Source organism: Emys orbicularis, chromosome 6, assembly GCF_028017835.1.
Source record: "Emys orbicularis isolate rEmyOrb1 chromosome 6, rEmyOrb1.hap1, whole genome shotgun sequence".
Lineage (NCBI taxonomy): Eukaryota > Metazoa > Chordata > Testudines > Emydidae > Emys > Emys orbicularis.
Genome location: NC_088688.1, coordinates 40,932,029 through 40,949,826, shown reverse-complemented (window position 1 = coordinate 40,949,826; position 17,798 = coordinate 40,932,029). Strand labels below are relative to the sequence as shown.

The 17,798-nt window shown below is 41.1% G+C and overlaps 1 protein-coding gene across 2 annotated transcripts in view; it reads right to left on the bottom strand.

Annotated features, from left to right (window-relative positions):
* Positions 1–1,374: 1,374 nt before the first annotated feature.
* The window catches only part of LOC135880534 (spliceosome-associated protein CWC27 homolog), a 210,076-nt gene continuing 193,652 nt past the window's right edge, over positions 1,375–17,798 (bottom strand). For both annotated transcript variants that reach the window (XM_065406860.1, XM_065406861.1), the window contains one exon: positions 1,375–4,607. In XM_065406860.1, coding sequence (XP_065262932.1) covers positions 4,445–4,607 — 163 coding nt within the window. In that variant the 3' untranslated portion in view covers positions 1,375–4,444. The remainder of the gene's footprint in view (positions 4,608–17,798) is intronic.

The following is a 17,798-nucleotide window of genomic DNA, read 5'->3' as shown; positions in this document are numbered from 1 at the left end:
TATTCATTCAGCTGCTGATCCAGCTCCCACAGCGCCTGGACCTGCTCTACTAACACCATGGCCGGATACTCTCTCCAGACCCAAAATCACTGCAGCTGACAGTGTGGCTAGTGGTTGGTTAAGTACCAGGGATGAGAACTGCGCCTTTCAGGTTCAGAAAATCCTGATACAGAGCAGGAAACATTGACCAAAAAGCTACATTCATCTAAATGGAAGATGCCTTTGATATAAGCAGCCCAACATGGCTCAGACCCTACCCAGCCCTCTGTATTGAAGATCTTTGCCTATCTATTGCTCTTGAAACAGTCTGGCTTTTCACTCATTTATGTTAGGTCTACCTTGCAGAAATTCCAGCTTGTCATCCACTGGCAGTTATGCCTGGTTGTTTCTCTCCCCACTGTATCAAAGTTCCTCAAAGGACTATTACATACTTACTCCCTGGTCAGAGAACCTGGGACCTCTTAAGGCTCATGGAGCCTCCTGTTAAAACCTCCCTCAAAATGCTCCTTGCAACACCTCATTCTTAACACTGTCTTCCTTGTGGCTATTGCTTTGGCCAGAAGAGTGAGTGAGCTTCAGCCATTTACGGATGAACTCCCTATACATCATTTCATAGGGATAAGGTGGTCCTAAGACCTTACCTGAAATTCATCCCCCAGATGAGTTTCATCTAATCTCTCAACCTACCTGTCGTCTTTCTGAAACTATTTGTCACATACAGAAAAGGTTGCCGACCCCTGGACTACAATATTTAAAAAAAAAGTTACTGTAGTGTGACAGTTTTCACTGTAAATAGCAAATTGTTATTGATTTATAAAGCTATATTAAATGTTACTTTTCATAAAAAGTGTTCACTATATTGTATAGTTCTTTTACAATCATCATAGTTACTTTACAAGCTTCAAACTATGTCCCTGATGCTCCCACTAGATCCACATGGGTAGAATACAATGGGGTTCCCCACAGGAGCAGATTCAACTGCAAAATTAGGGCCTATATCCATTCTGTTCACAATACCAATGATGGGTAAGTCCTTAGGCAGTTAAATTACTTCCCCCATTTTTATATGCAGATTACTGTAACTATCTGCTAAGTGTCTGAAGATAATAAAACTCTAAATGATTTTTGTTGTGGCTCCTGCACTGTGGAAGAATCTACCACAAAGAAAATATTTATTTGGCCTGTACCATGAACATAATTTTTGGTGAGGTTGTTATAGACTATAATATATATTAATGGCATGATCTTAGCCAATATTTAAAAAAAATAGTAAAGAAATACTGTCCAAGAGATGTAGAAGGAGACCAGACTTTTATCTCAGCTCAGCAGAGAAGAAATTATCTTTGGGTAAGAACAATGAGGAGTCGTTGTGGCACCTTAGAGACAAACAAATTTATTTGGGCATAAGCTTTCGTGGGCTAAAACCCACTTCATCAGATTCATGGAGTGAAAAATACAGTAAGCAGTATAAATATTACAGCACATGAAAAGATGGGAGTTGCCTTACCAAGTGGGTGGGTGGGTGAGTGCTAATGAGGCTAATTCAATTAAGGTGGAAGTGGCCTATTCTCAACAGTTGACAAGAAGGGGTGAAGAGTCTCCCCTTTTGGCTTTCAATAAAGGCGTGTAGCTAACTTTCATGATCACTAGAAGACTGTTGCCTTATGGCAATAAAAAGTTAGTGTATACATCCCTTCCTTGTTTTGACTCAATATTGATTATGGGATAATTCAGAGTCTTATTAATTCTTTTTAGAATTGGTGACAAAGTTCAAAAAGATTAACTCAATATATGTAAACGGTCTGAAAGAAAATCCAATATTACCAGTGGAATTTAATTCAAAGTGAATAAAGCAAAAAATCACCTTAGAACAAGGTGAATTGATAATGGCATTACATGTTCTAAAAGTCTAGTGTAGACAAGGCACTGTATACTTCAACATGATATAACTGCTCAAGTTTAAAATCTAGGCTCCCCAGTAGGCTTTAGCTTGACCAGTTTAGCACATATTAAAAGCAGAATGCCTTAACTGCATTAGATTTTTAAAACTAGTTACTAGTATGTATTAGTTAACACATTCTACCATCATACCTTTTATCTTAGTCTAGACAAGGCCTAAGAAGTCCTGTTGCCATCTCTGAGTAAAACAGATGCCCCAGATGAGGTTATTAGGGGTGGGATGACAAAAGAACAGAGGCTCAGGATTTACAGGCCTATGGGAGGGAATAGTCATTGTAGTATTGCAGCTTTATCACTGTGGGACAATGTTAGCATGTACTCTTCCTCCCATGTAGTCTTCCATACAAAACTCAATTATGCTGAGGAGTGAATTTCACCCTTTGTAAGTACATATAGTTGGCCAACAGTGACCTCTTTTTTGCTATTTAATACTTTTATTTAAAGCTATAATCTGCAGGAACTCTATTCATTGTAAACAGATGCCTGTGTGCATGTCCATGCTTTTTCCATCTTAAGATATAACTTGCTCCTTAATTCCAAAGATTTGACTGTTCACAAGTTACGACACTATAAAGGCCACTGAAACTGATTTCATTTAAAGCACTGTAATATCAATTCTTCCAGCTTAATCAAATGTGTATAAACAATTTGGATAAGTATTAATCATACAGTTATTTATTTCAATAATGTAAATTTTTGATTTATAAATATTTTCAGTACCCACTGCATTAGCAAGAGGATGTCAGCTTAGTCATTTCCCCCTGTGGAATGAGAGGATTTGATAATCATTATTGTTCTAAAACTTTGTATTGGCTCTCCCAGGAAAGCAATAAATAAATAGATGTGACTCAGTATGTGACTGTGGATGGAAAATTGTTCTCTGCTTTCTGGTAAGTAGTAATGACAGCCCACCAGAAAATTATTTACAGATTCTAAAGCAGATCACAAAGAACTTTGACTCACTTTTTCTTTTTTTTTTTTTTGGTGAATGACAGCATTAAGAATGTAACCCCTCTTAACTCTGCTATACCCTGCTAGAATCTAATTCACTCAGAACAAGAGGACGACATTGACAGCCTTCTCCAGGAACTTGTTTCACACCTACAAGTTTTTTTCTTCTTATCTCAGAGATTACATAGCACATTTAAGCAATATTCTGCATTAATCTAACCTCTGCCATTTGGACCACATTAACACACCAAGACAGGTTTATGTACCTCACACGTCAGACCCTATCAAGGAACTTGGTAGTGGCGGTTTGATAAGGACACCATACCCTACTGAACTTGTTCTAAAAACGACAGCAGCAAAACACTCATGTACTCTCACTTTTTAATGACCTTGTTGTCCCCTTATTTAGTTGTGTTACTAACTGCTTTACTGTATGTATGTGTAGCTTAGAAATTTATATGACCAAAAATGCCATATTCCCTGGAATTTCAGATATATTTTTCTTTTATACACACTTCCATGATGTGCTAGAGAAATCAGCGTGATGTACGGTTAGTTAAATTTGCAGCTTCCTCTGGTGGCTTTAAGGTCATGACATGCTAGATGTAAAGTCTTTAAAAACAAGAGTCTGAGATTAGTTTTGCAATTTCTGTATCTCAATATTGAGATTAAATAAATAAACCTGCAATTCTGACAAAAAAGTAGAGAAGATGAAATTAGAGGAAGGGTACTTTGTAATAACTACTTTCATTCTGGGAGTCTAAGCTTCTTATAAACATGTGATTTAAATTATTGTTTTTTTCCCCATATTAATTGCTATTTAAATTTGGATTCTAAAATGTTCTCAAGCTTGTGAAATAACATTTCCAAACTTGTAGATTATCATGTCTTTCCAAGTAATTTTTTGGATATGTTTCTCAAGATGAAGAAAATTTAACCACACCCTCAAATTAAATTTTGATTGAGTTTCAAGAGAGCTGGGAACATTGTACACTTTGTGCTGGAAGTCTGGAATTTTTAAATCTATCTTCTGAACTTTGTGATACAATGAAGAACCGAATTGCTTAACTAAACAAAAAAATCAATCATCTGTAAATGGATTTAATCTTACCATTTAAAAAAATCAAATCTTAAAAAGCCTGTACAGCTGGTGGGAATAATTTTTTTTCATTCCTTAACATTTTCATTTTGGCAAATATCTTTTCTTCACTGTCTTGAAAACATACCTTCTAATTACACTATTCTCAATATTTAATTGCTATACATTGATTAAAATGATGACCAAAACTATTATATATTTATTAAAATTTGAAAAGTGTTTAAAGAGAGCTTGGATTATGCACTGAGAGCACTTGCTTATTTTACTGCACAATTCATAAAACAAATAAGATAGCTGTATTTCAAAATCAGACAACAGGTTCTTGAGAGATTCCTTTTCACACTTGTAAAGTGATATTTTTAGGAACCACAGCTATTAAAGGGCCGATACTTTATTACACTTTCCAAGCCAGCTCTGGATAGTTTTACATTCATTTCATCTCCTTTCTTTTTTCTCCCGCATTATCCTTTTGCTTTGTTCTCTTCTCCTCTTATTTACAGGATTCCGAGGATCATAGATTTCAAAAGTGTCTTCATCCTGCATGTTTGCATCTTTCACTTTTCTGCTTCTGTCCTCAAACTGAAGTACATGTGACAACCTAAAAAAAAAACCAAACAAATCATAATTCAAACTTGCTGAGTGAAAGAACTGACATTAGAAATTGTAATTACAATATCCCTGGCAAAATGTACTGTTGTGAGATGGTCATCAAATGCAAAAATGAATTTACTACTACTTCATATCACAGGGTAACCACTTTTATTTTCAAGTTTAAATGTTCTCATATCAATGTTGTCTGATGGGCTTTTATTTCTAGTATGGAGTCCTTTTGTTTTGTTTCTATTTGATGCACCTTCCCAGATGAGTTAAATATAATCTTTCCAGAAACTGGGAGTGTTTTTCAAGTTTTCCTATTAGTCACTATGGACTTTCCTTTTAATACCTATGGTCAGCATGATTGTAGGCCTACTTCTATTTTTGCATTGAAAACTCCTACAGTAAGTTCAGGGAATGCATTCTATGGGATCACAATCTTTAAGATTAAACAGGGAATGCATCAGTCCTCCTGTTCCACTTTAAAATGAACATGCTTCCTCATTCGTAAATAGGCTTGGAAGGCTCAGATTTTTATTGGTAAATGTTGGTAAATCCAGATTTCACCATACAGACAAACCCATGACAAAATGTTTCCATTGATAATCAAAATTTACAATAGACAAAGTCAGAAAAATGCTGCTTGAGAACTTTGGATTTGATTTAAGAATATTTACTCTGTGTATTATGATGTGATTTTGACAGTTTGTGTTTTAATGCTTATAAAGCTTTAACTTTTTGCATTTCAAATTCTACTGTCATTAAATAAATATTGTTTGACTCCCTTTATTTCTCACGACCATGAAAACTTAAATGGATAAAATTGAAAAAATGCGTACATAAAATGGATATTATCTATCAAAATTATAAAACATAAAAATTGAATTCTGCCAAGCCTTTTCTTAGATTAAACTCTAATGCTGCTCTTCAAGCCAACTTTTTCTTTCTACTGTTGATTTGAAATCTTGACCATACTGGTAGTTCTCCATTTAATAAAATTCCCAGTGGTCTGAAAATATCAACATGTTCTTGAGTCATAGATATCTTGTTGGCATACTCAGTGGCAGGAAAGCCTGGAGTTGATCAACTCTGGCCTTATTAGTAGGTGTCACTGAAGTGGGAATTAGTATGGAAGATGTCAGAAAACATGAAATTTTAGGCTAGCCAAAATAAAATCTTTAAGGGAATAAAATTCAATTGTTCTACTCTACTGAAAAAAAGACAAAACAAACTGTGCATATGTACGACAAATTTACCAGTTGTAAAACAATGATCTTTACTGACACGTCAGATACTTTTCCACCTCGCAACATGCTGAACTGGATGTGATTTAACTTGATATACTTAAGAATGGCTATTGATTGTAACATTTTAAATGAAAAAACCTCCACTCCATTAATTTCTACTTCTGCCCACTCAGAAGAGAGATTTGCTATGCAAAACTGCTATTTTAGAATCGGTACAAAAGACAACTTTAAAATTTGAAAGTTCCATACAAAAGGTGACAATGTCATTTGCATTCAATGTATAAGAATAGATATAATAGTGGAATACACTTAAATCTGATATATAAATGTTGTGTTCCGTTTCCTATCTATGGATCCAGTTCTGCAACCACTATTAGTTCACACTTCTGTGAGTAGTCTCACTTAAGTTTTTGGGTACTACTGGCAGTAGCAAGAACTACACTTAAAAGTAATGGCTTCTCTGCATGGGCACTTTAGTCCATACTAACTTGTGTTAGTGAGGATTGAAAAAGCCAGTGTACATGTGATGCAAACCTTTAAAGCACACCCTCTCCCTAGTTGGTGCAAGTTCTGGAGCCCTGTTATCTAAGTGTACTAAATTTGACGCGAATTAAGTTAGTGCAGATTATTGTTCATGTAGACAGAATGCTGCTGCAGACAACTTTGATAGTCCTCCAGCAGCTTTACAATAGTCCTCAAGCAGCTGCTTGCAGCTGTAGGTAGGACCTTGATAATCTAGCCATCTGGGGAGAAATGGGGGTGTAGGCAGCTTTTGTGGTCAGCCACTACAATAAGAAACTGTTAGAGGAAATCTTAAAACAAATGGTCGAAAAGGGTCACTACCGAGACGCCTCTCAGTGCTGTATAAAAACCAAACAGCTAAGACAAACATACAAAGACAGCAAGGATGACAGAAGAAGATCCATCGTTGGCCATTTGACCTGTCCATTTTTTAAGGATGTGGAAAGGCATTTTTAGCTCACATGACGGCCTTGCAGAGACTCAATGCAAGAGCACAAGTCGGAGGAGGATGACAATGAGGAGGACAAAGAAGATATCTCCCTGAACAGCCAGGATCTCTTCAGAACTTGGGACCCAGAGAGTGGCCATACAGGAAGCCAGCCCAATTCCCAGTTTCGGTCACAGGAAGAAGAACCTACAGAGCCTATCAAGGGGACCTTGGCATGTAAGTAATTGTCCATGTTGTTGTTATGTTATACTGCTCTGCTAATTTCTTTTCCAAGTGCCCCATGGCTACTGCCATTTTGTGCGGATGTGACCTGGGGGCCTTTCGGAGTTTTTGGCCCAATCACCCAGCCATACTCCCTCTTCCAAACCTGTTCCCCTTCATTCTGTCCCCCCAACATATTTACGAAATGGCAACTGGGCCTGCAAGGCAATCTGTCACATCCTGAGGCCCCAATCGTCAGCTCTTTTCAAACCCATGCCATGCCACGAAATGCGGGCACTTATCCATCTACTAATTCCCTTCTCTCTCCCCACATCTCTCCTGCCCAGTGATCACAGCCCTACCCCCAGCCTCTGGATAACACAGGGTATTGGGAACACCAGCAGATGTTCCCATCTGTAGCCCTGCTCCTGTGCTCCCAGGGTCATTCCCCGCCCCCGCACAAGCACGGGGCAGTGATAACACCATCATGTGGAAGCTCAACATATTCAAGCTATCCAATCCACTTGGCAATGTTGAGCCCTAACACTCAATCTCAGAAGGACAAGCAGCAGCAAAGGCAAGTTGTTCACTCATCTGTGAATAGGAATTGCCCCCATCCACCACACTATATTTGAATTTTGAACTTTTTCAATTTAAATCTGTTTGTTTACAATTGTTAGCAAAATGTGTAATGTATTTCATCCTTGGCAGTTACGTATTGGCATATATTGAGCAATAAAAAAACCTGAAAATTACAAAGAATCTGCAATCCAAGCACGGTACACACAATAAGTACAAATTTTCATAGGTAATATGGTCTTACAAAGAACAACAACATAGGCTCAAGATAAAGAGTGCGACAACATGCCACTTTTACCACCCAAAAAAGCAACTCCAGTGCTCACAATTCAACACCCTCCCCCACCATCCCTCAAACATGGGTAACAACTGCACATCTTCAGGCACCAAACTCCAAGTAAGAACAAAAAGCATTTCTGACAGCATTAACCTGGTGGTATACACTTTTCAGTGGATGCCTTAATGGTTGCCCATGGTGTTCAGCAAATCTCTGTACCTCCACCTCCCACTCATTGTTAAGACTTTCTCCCTTTCACAAATATTGTGCAAAATACAACCCACAGCTATTCTCCTAGGCAAGTTTTGTTCTGCAGCTTCTAACCCAGTCATAAAGAGAGCACGAGCACCATATAGCTTTGTGACTGCCCAACACACACTCCACTGTCATTCTGCAACTACTGAGGCGATAGTTAAACTGTTCCTTTTCTTCTCTCCAATGGCCTGTGAGCAGCTTCATAAGCTAGAGAAGCAGATAATATGCCAAGGTCTCTCACAAAGACTGGAGCAATCTCTATACCATTATTGTTCATAGTGATCCTGGGGGCAAACTTTCCACTATTCATTATAGGTAACCTGATGTGAGTTCAGAAAGATCCTAGCATTGTGGACCTTTCCAAAACACCCAGCATTTATGTGGCGGTTGACCAGGCCTTGGAGAAATAGTCTTTTCTGTTTATAACCTCCAAGGTCTGATGCGGCAGGGAAAAGATAAGCACTTGGCTCCCATCAATTGCTCCAATACAGTTTGGGAACCCCACATGTGCAAAGCCATCAATAATCTCTTGAGCACCAAGCTGTATAACCTGGTTCAACAATACCTTCTGCACAGCAGTACACACCTTCATGACAATGGCCCCAACAATCAATCTCCCCACGCTGAATGGTTGGCAGTGGGCCAGTTAACAGTCAGGAGTGGCTGTCTTCCATATGGCAATGGTGACATCTTCTCAACCGGTATGGGACACCACATGTTGGCATGCTACTATTGCAGCCCCAGGGCCAATTCAGCACAGATCTCCAAAAAGCTGCCTTCACCACCCTGAAATTCTGTCGCCACTGCTGGTCATCCCAGGTTTGAAGAAAGATTCTCTGCCACCAATAAATGCTGGTTTCCCGGGCCCAGAAATGGCGCTGCACTGTGTGAAGCTGCTCCAGGAAAAGCTTGTGTAGTAGCAGTTCCTTGTTGGTGTCCCCCCTCCTCCTCCATCCCCTGCTGCTTCTGGAGGAGCCACTGTTGTAGCCACATCATCTGCTTGATGGCATGGCAGCTGAAGTCCAAAACCAAAGCCACCCAATGCCAACAGCTTATATAAAGCACAAACAGCCTTTGCCTATTTGCAGCTGCCAGCATAGCATATCTGCAGAGCATTCTTGCATCCATGCTTGCCAACAGGAATCTCAACTCAGTGCAAACTAAGTTCCCATATAGACAAGTGCTAAGTGTTTACAGAATTGTGTAATAAGGCTGTTCATGTTTTTAGTAATTTGTATTCATTAGCAGGTGCTTGGGAAAGACATGAAATCTTTAAAAAATCAGCATCAGTATGAAAGTTTAATCACAGGAGGAAATATTGTCTTATCATGCTTATATAACATACTAAAACCTGAATGAAAGAAGCCATTTTCCACAAAAGCTTGAAGCACAAACCTGAACATGTAACACTTTTTATGGATAACTTCTCTATAATTGCATCTAATTTTCTCATTTAATAGAAATGAAAATGTTTTAACTTGTTTTTCTTTCAACATGTTTGTCTTTAAAAAACAACAACAAAACATCCACGACAGCGACTGATTTTCAGCACAATAAACTCCTGACCTATGTGCTTCTATAAATCACTGATTGTACTGAATTGAAAGCTTGCCTACATTTTACAATGTCCTATGAACATATACATGCATATTTGTTAGACTTGTTCCAATATATAATGTGTCAGTAGGTTATAATTCTGTGCACACTAATAACTCTACAATTTATTTTGTTTATAATATCTAAAATTCAGTACAACTTAATTTGCCCTTGTGGTGACTCATGATTGCAAATTTGTAGTTTAATTCTAAAAGAGACTGAACAATCATTTATTGTAGTTGACACACTTACTGCATTTGTCTTTTTCTTCTCAACTTATTAAATATGAAAATTAGAGTACTGTTCTCTAAAATTAAGATCCAAAGAATGTTGTCATTCTTTTTGTAAGTGTTACATAAACTGTTTACATTTAATACATTGGTGCTTTCAATTTTAATAGGTAACACCACACATTTGCAGTACAGGATTGATAGAAAACGAGGGATTCTCACACAGGGCTTGTTCCTCAGCTAGCTGGGCTACAGATGCTGAGCTAGGTGTAGACTAAGTACAATCTACTCCTTTCCCAACTCTGGGGGAAACCAGGAAGGATATTGTGATTTTGAGTCAGTCTCTATCCTGGGACAGAGGAAAGAGAGGGCCAGGGAGAGAAGTATGAGAATGGCTCTATAGCCTGGTGGTTAAAGCACTGTTGTATTTAGATAGACTATATGGACCGAAAGAGTCAACGGTGTTAACGACAGGTTTCAGAGTAGCAGCCGTGTTAGTCTGTATCCGCAAAAAGAACGGGAGTACTTGTGGCACCTTAGAGACTAACAAATTTATTTGAGCATAAGCTTTCATGGGCTACAGCCCACTTCTTCGGATGCATAGAATGGAACATATATTGAGGAGATATATATACACATACAGAGAGCATGAAAAGGTGGGAGTTGTCTTACCAACTCTGAGAGGCCAATTAAGTAAGAGAAAACAAACTTTTGAAGTGATAATCAAGATAGCCCAGTACAGTTTGATAAGAAGTGTGAGAATACTTACAAGGGGAGATAGATTCAATGTTTGTAATGGCTCAGCCATTCCCAGTCCCTGTTCAAGCCTAAGTTGATTGTATCTAGTTTGCATATCAATTCCAGCTCAGCAGTTTCTCGTTGGAGTCCGAAGAAGTGGGCTGTAGCCCACGAAAGCTTATGCTCAAATAAATGTGTTAGTCTCTAAGGTGCCACAAGTACTCCTGTTCTTTTTAAAGGTGTTAACATAACTCAGTCACTGGCCAACATGGTTCGGGTTTAGTATACAGAGACCGCAGTCTGCTTAGTAGCATGGCAAACACATAATTAAACATCATTTTTATTAAAATGACCTTTTATTAAAGATTGTAATTGCTGTCTTTTTGGGGGAAAAGAAAAGTTAGTTGAGATGGGTTGTTGCTGTTAAAGTCTGATTCTGCTTCCTAGAAAATAAAACAAGACAAAGACACACAAAAGGGGAAAGAAAGAACAACAAAGATAGAAAATGCACCTTCTATATCTGTGACACTCTGTACCTCAAAGCAGCACCCTGGAACCCCCATATTCACCACTGGCATATAATTATGATGTTTTATACAAAGTATGCCTTGTGAGGTGTCATTTTAAAAGTTGATCTGTTGAACACTAGTGTCCTATTGGATTGTATGTACAATCATTGTGAAGTTATGAAGTTTTGCTGTGCATGTGTGATACTGAAATATGTTGTGAGGTTGGGAACACCCACAACCAGTCTTTCAGGTACACCAATGGAGTAGCCAGACGTGCTGATGGCCCATTAAAGGGAAGCCACTGTCCCAAGAACTGTATACAATGGAGACTTGTCAGAGAGAGCGTGTATACAATGGAAACTGCTTTACCCATGTCATAGCAAAAGATCTTTCAAGCAAGCTGGGAGAAACTATGAAGTGGGGAAGTGACGTCATGGCTTGGCCTCACTCCCCCCACAACTCAACACTTGGAAATATGTCTGGAGGACAAAGACTTTGAACTGGGGAGAGTGGTCCCAGCTTGTGTATTGAAGATCTCTGACCTGCTAGTACCACCTATCAGGGTGAGACACTGCTTGATTCAAATCTTGTTTAGTTTATAACTCAGATTGTGAATTTACTGTTATTTCTTAGGTAACCAACTTTGATCTCTACGCTTACTACTTATAATCACTTAAAATCTATCTTTCTGTAGTTAATAAATCTGTTTTATATTTTATCTAAAACACCGTTTTTGTTAAAGGGCTTGGGAAATCTCAGCTCAGTTTACAAAGGCTAGTGTGTGTCTTCTCCACTTCGAGGGAGGGGCGGACTGGGTAATGAACTTACATTGGTCAGGCTTCTGACCAGGGCAAGACAGTATAGTTCTGAGGGTGCAGGGCTGGGGAACTGGGGGGAATTGGCTCGAGTCTCTCTGCTGTTGGTTCATGAGTGGCTGAGAGAAGCATTCATGTAACTCAGTCCCTGCCTGTGGATATCTGTAACTACAGTACCTGCCAGAGATTTGTAGCTTGCCATCATCATCAGTGTGAGGGATACCCCAGGTTGGTAGGAAAAGGGCTCAGTGGTCCCACAGTTCAGATTGCACCCCGGGAATCCCGTCACAGTGTCTGGTGTTTATTTTCACTTACAACCTCACTGGTGGAAAAACAGGCATGAGAGTGTCTTGTCAGCCACTCTGAGACCTGGTAAACTTGTACCTACATTGTTTAGGTTGCATTTAACTGCCTCTTTCTGGTCATAGGCTTACAGCAGTGTAGCAAAATATGCCATCTTGGCCAGCTAAGCCAGAAAAAATAAGAGGGATAGGACAGAGAAGAAATAAGATGGGGAAGGGAAAGGACAAAAGGAAGGAGGAGGGAACACAGTCTCACTACTCCGCTGGTGTTCAGGATTCAGTTGGAACTGGTAGAATTGGCGGAATCATCTGGATCCCGCTCTTTGGCCTGGTCTGGTCTGGATCTCTCAGGATCAGGATGAAGGTCCATCATTGCAGGAGATGGTGGTGGTGGCAGCCATGATAGTGAAGCTCACTCCAATGGCCAATTTTTCTCCCAAAGCCTCTTTCTTTAAGGACCACAAAAGGGAATAATGGGTGGAATAGCCTGTCCTCCCATCATTTTGTTCACAATAGGTCTAATTTCTGACACACCAATTTTGGTTCACTGATTTCTGGTTCCACGTGTTTCTTGTTTCCCAAGCATGATCTTAACACCGTCCTTGAGTTATATCTATACTCCATTTTGTTTGGACCAATCCAGTCTGTCTTGCTTTTGCACCTTTTACCATCAACATTTGTTGTTATAGGTAGCTAATTGTGTCATCCTATGAACGTAGTACAGTTGAGCTCACAATTAGGGTAAAATTGGAGATCCAATGATCACAACAGCACTCCCCTGGGAGATGGGAGACCCAGGATCCAGTCTCCCTGCTCCAACAACTTTTTAAATTATTTATCCACAGAGGAACAGCTTCAACAGGTGAGACTGAGAGAGCCCCCACATCAGAATATCCCATAATCCACTGGTTAGAGCACTCACCTGAGAGCTGGTAGATCCTTATTAAAATCCCCTCTCCCGCTCAAATGGAGCGGGGACTTGACCTGGGGATCACCATCTCCCAAGTGAGTATGCTAACCACTGGGCTAAAAGTTATGAAGGAGATCCTCCTCCTGCTGCTGCTGTTCTTTTGCTCCTTGCAAAAGTAGAGGAGGTGCCTAACCCCAAGAGTTTGCAACTGAGAATCTCAAACAGAGGGAGGCACAGAACTCCCTGAAAGGTGTAGAGTTAGGGGCACAACCCTCACCTTGGCATCTCCCATTGGTTAATTTAGTCAAGGAGCCGCCTAGTGTACTGGCTTTTGTGAATGTCATTCAGAGGTGCCTTTCTTTCCGCATTCATTGTATAGGGAGCCCAGGTGCCTAGCTCACACGTTGTGAATCCCAGTGATTTGCTAAGTATCAGAGGGGTAGCCATGTTAGTCTGGATCTGCAAAAAGCGACAAAGAGTCCTGTGGCACCTTATAGACTAACAGACGTATTGGAGCACAAGCTTTCGTGGGTGAATACCCACTTCGTCAGACGCATGACGTCTGTTAGTCTATAAGGTGCCACAGGACTCTTTGTCACTTTTTAGTGATTTGCTAGGCACCAAAAAATTAGGCATGGTGATGCTGAGTATCTTTGCATCTAGCTTGAATCTAGCTCCACATTTGCATTGCCAAGCAATTGGCTAAGTATTCTGTTCAACAAATATGCAGGTGGTCTTAAGAAAATTTTACATAGATCAAAACCCTATATTTTTTTGTGAAACAGCTAGTTGCCCAGATAATTTGTCTACAGTCACTGTGCTAATGGCTCTACTTTTTCATCTCCCAGAGTTAGTACTTTGAAAACCCCACTCTGCAACTTATGCTTATCACCAGTAGCTGACAGTTCACTCTATGCTATTATGACACACACGCCAACCGTTTGTTTTCTTCTGTATTTGAAAAGTGGAAGAAATCAGTTTCTTTGCAGAAGATTCTAGAAACAGATGAAGCAATTTACATTTTCAGCTCACAGCTGACTTCTAATAGAGAGCTTGCTGAAAACCTGCCAAAATATTCAGACCAAGAAGCTAGATCAGGGGAAAACTATGGCCCGTGGGCTGGATCTGGCCCATCAAAGCTTTGGACCAGGCCCACAGGATTGCCACCCCCGTGGTGCTGTGGGGTTAAGGCAGGCTCCCTGCCTGCCCTGGCCCCACACCAATCCCAGAAGCAGCCAGCACCACATCCCTGCGGCCCCTGGTGGAGGGGGGGCGGGGCGGGGCAGAGGGCTCTGTGCGCTGCCCTTGCCTGCAGGCACCGCTCCCCTCTCCCCGCAGCTCCCATTGGCTGGGAACGGGGAACCGTGGCCAATGGGAGCTTCAGGGGAGGTACCCGCAGGCGAGGGCAGTACGGTGAGCCCTCTGCTCTCCCCCCAGGGCCCGCAGGGACGTGGTGCCGGCTGCTTCCGGGAGCGGCACGGGGTCAGGGCAGGCAAGGAGCCTGCCTTAGCCCCACTGCCACCCCGGAGCTGCTCAAGGTAAGCAGTGCTGGGCCTGAGCCCGCAGCCCGCCTGCACCCCCCTGCCCTGAGCCCCCACTGCACCCCACACTCCTCCTGCACCCCAACCCCCTGCCCTCAGCCCCCTGCTGCACCCCTCCTGTACCCCAACCCCTTGCCCTGAGCCCCTTCCTGCACACCACACCCCCTCCCACATCCCAACCCACTGCCCCAGCCTTACATTCATGGCCCTGCATGCTATTTTCCCACACAGATGTGGCCCTCGGGCCAAAAAGTTTGTCCACCCCTGAGCTAGATACACAAATGGGCTTATGTGCCCAAGTCCAACAACTAGGTGCCGCCAACATTCTCAACCCCCCCGCTCAGCTGCCACTTAACCTTGCAGGTGCCTAAAGTCTCCTAGCATCTAAGTCTCCATTGGTAGGCAAGTGTTCCAGTGAAGAACTCAGCTGCAAATAGCGAAGGGAACAAGTTCTGCCATCTTTCATTTTGAGTGCCTTCAAAATTTGTGCACACCAATGTCTGCATGTCAAAATCAGGCCACTGTACATCTATTAAAGCTAAAAGCACAAATATGAATTTTACCTAAAAGTAGGTGTATATACAAAACCGAGACTGGCTAAGAATGTGACTGTTGCTTCCGCTATCAAGAGACACTGAAATAAGCAAGCCACAGCTTTTCACATTCTAATTAACAATAGCCCCTCTATGGACCTGAGTGCTAAACTCCCACTAGCAGACATATACACGCCTAGAACATGTACAAAAACTACAAATCCCTTCCACATTTAGATCAAATAAGTTCATCACAATGAATATTACAATAAATACCAAAGACATGAATATTGTAAATTACCATCACTATATTTTATATGGATTGTCAGTTCACTCCGTCAGTGAGGTAAAGGAGAAAACAGCTGGGGTTTATAATATTCTGATCACTGTTTGAGTATACTTCTGGATATAACTACAAGGATTTCTAAATAATTTGTTAGGTATAGCCTAACATGGAACTTAATTTTCTTCTATTGTTTATGTTCCTTCAGTCCAATGCTGACCACAAGCAAAATGCCACTTTTTTCAGAGTGATATTCAGATTCCTCTTTCTTTAAATTATGCCCTGCTTATAACATAAAACTTTCCTGAAAATACTGTGAAATCAGAGTATTCAGAAAGTACAAGCATGAATAACAGAGAAAATGTTGCAACATTTTCCTCCTGTCACCCTCATGATATATAGCCAGGAGATAGAATTGTAGCCCATATGAACAGACAGACAAAACAGATGAGTGAGTCCACAGATCAAAGCAAAAGAGGTTTCTCTTCCTAGGAAAAAAAAAGTTAGCTGTTCTGGAAGAATGAACTCACTGGCACTCTTTTCACTTCCAGCAGAGTAATGGGTGGCATAAGAAGAGGAGAAACAGAAGAAACCAAAAAGAAAAATAAATTGAGGAAGAAAGGAAAAGAATGAAAAAGGAAAAGAATGAGTAACAAAAACAAAGAGAATAAAGGGAGGCTGACCAAAATGCAAATAATGGAAAATAAAAAGGAAGAAAAGGGTAAAAGAATGAAAATTGAAAACAAGCAAAGAATTCAAATCAAGGAAAGAAAATGAGAGAAAACACAGGACTGAGACACAAAAACAAACAAACAAACAAAATAAAAACCAGAATGGCAAAAGAAATGTGAAAAACCAGAAGGTTTTAAAAGAGGAAATGTTATAGAAATGTAAAACCAAACGAAGCCTGCAGCCCCTCTCCTCTGAGCTGACGTACCACAGCTAAGAACAAGGTTCTCAGAACTGCTCTGGCTGCCAATATACACTAGTGCTCCCACCATTGCTAGTACCAGTGGAGCTGATCTGGTGTTACAGCAAGTGAGAGAACTGTACAAAAATCTGAGTGTAGGCACAGCCCTGGTTTACTGGGACAGGCAATAAATGTGCCCTGTTCCCAGAGTCTGCCTTAGGGAAAACGGTGCCCTGGGAGAACTTTCTTTGGCGCCCTTTATGTACTGCTTCCCCAGCAGTGGGCGGCCGCTCGCAGGCAGAGCAGCAGCAGGTGGAGTGATGGTGGTGTTGCAGGTGTCATGCTGCTGGGAGGGTGGAGAGGGTAGGCACGTGAGTGCCTGGCTCCTGCCCCAGAGCCCCTTTTATCCCCTCCCACTGCCTCCCAGGTGGGCATAGCCCTTCCGCAGCCTCTTGACCATGGCGGTCGCCCATGTTGGCCACCCATAAGACTGGCCCTACCTGTTCCTAAGGCAGCCTGCATCCACCACTATTGCTCCTTGCAATAGAAGACTCTAGAGGAGTTCCATCACCATTTCCCATCTGTCATATCTTAACATTATCTAGGTATCCATTTGGCTTTGGATGCTATACCCTGTGTGTGCGCGCGCGCGCACGCACACCCACACACCCACCCACCACAAACTCCTACTTCCAAAATAATTAAACTATTTTCCTGAAAGCTGTGGAGAGAGGGAGGGAGAGAGCGCGCGAGCTTGTTAATCTCTGTTCTTAAAAGCTTGGGAGGTGCTTAAATACTAGAGTACTGGGGGGGGGGGAGAGAGGGTACACAAGTACTAGGTACACATAAGTACCTAGACCAAGAGACACCAAATCTGAACCTCACCTGAATACATCTGCTTGAGCGTGGTCTCATTTGTTTATGTGAGCCACTTGGTGTTGTAAAAACCATGTCCCCATGCAGCATTCCGCCAGGACTTGCTGCTTTCTGTCCATCCATCCATCCACAATATCAAGCTATGAAAGCCCTTACCCCAGTAGCACCCATTCCATTGCCACAGAAGCAATATGGTCTCTCCCTATATCATGTTTCCATACATCATGGACATATTTTACCAATCACCATCTTATCATTTCCATAAGTTTTGCAGTTCACTGACACTAATTATCTATTGGTGACTTAACTGTCCACTGCCAACTGATTTTACTTTATCTGTCTTGTTACACTGTCCTTAGTTTCACCTCTGCCCATTCCTGTGTTCCTCTTCCCCACTATCAGATTAACTCTGCTCTCCTCCAA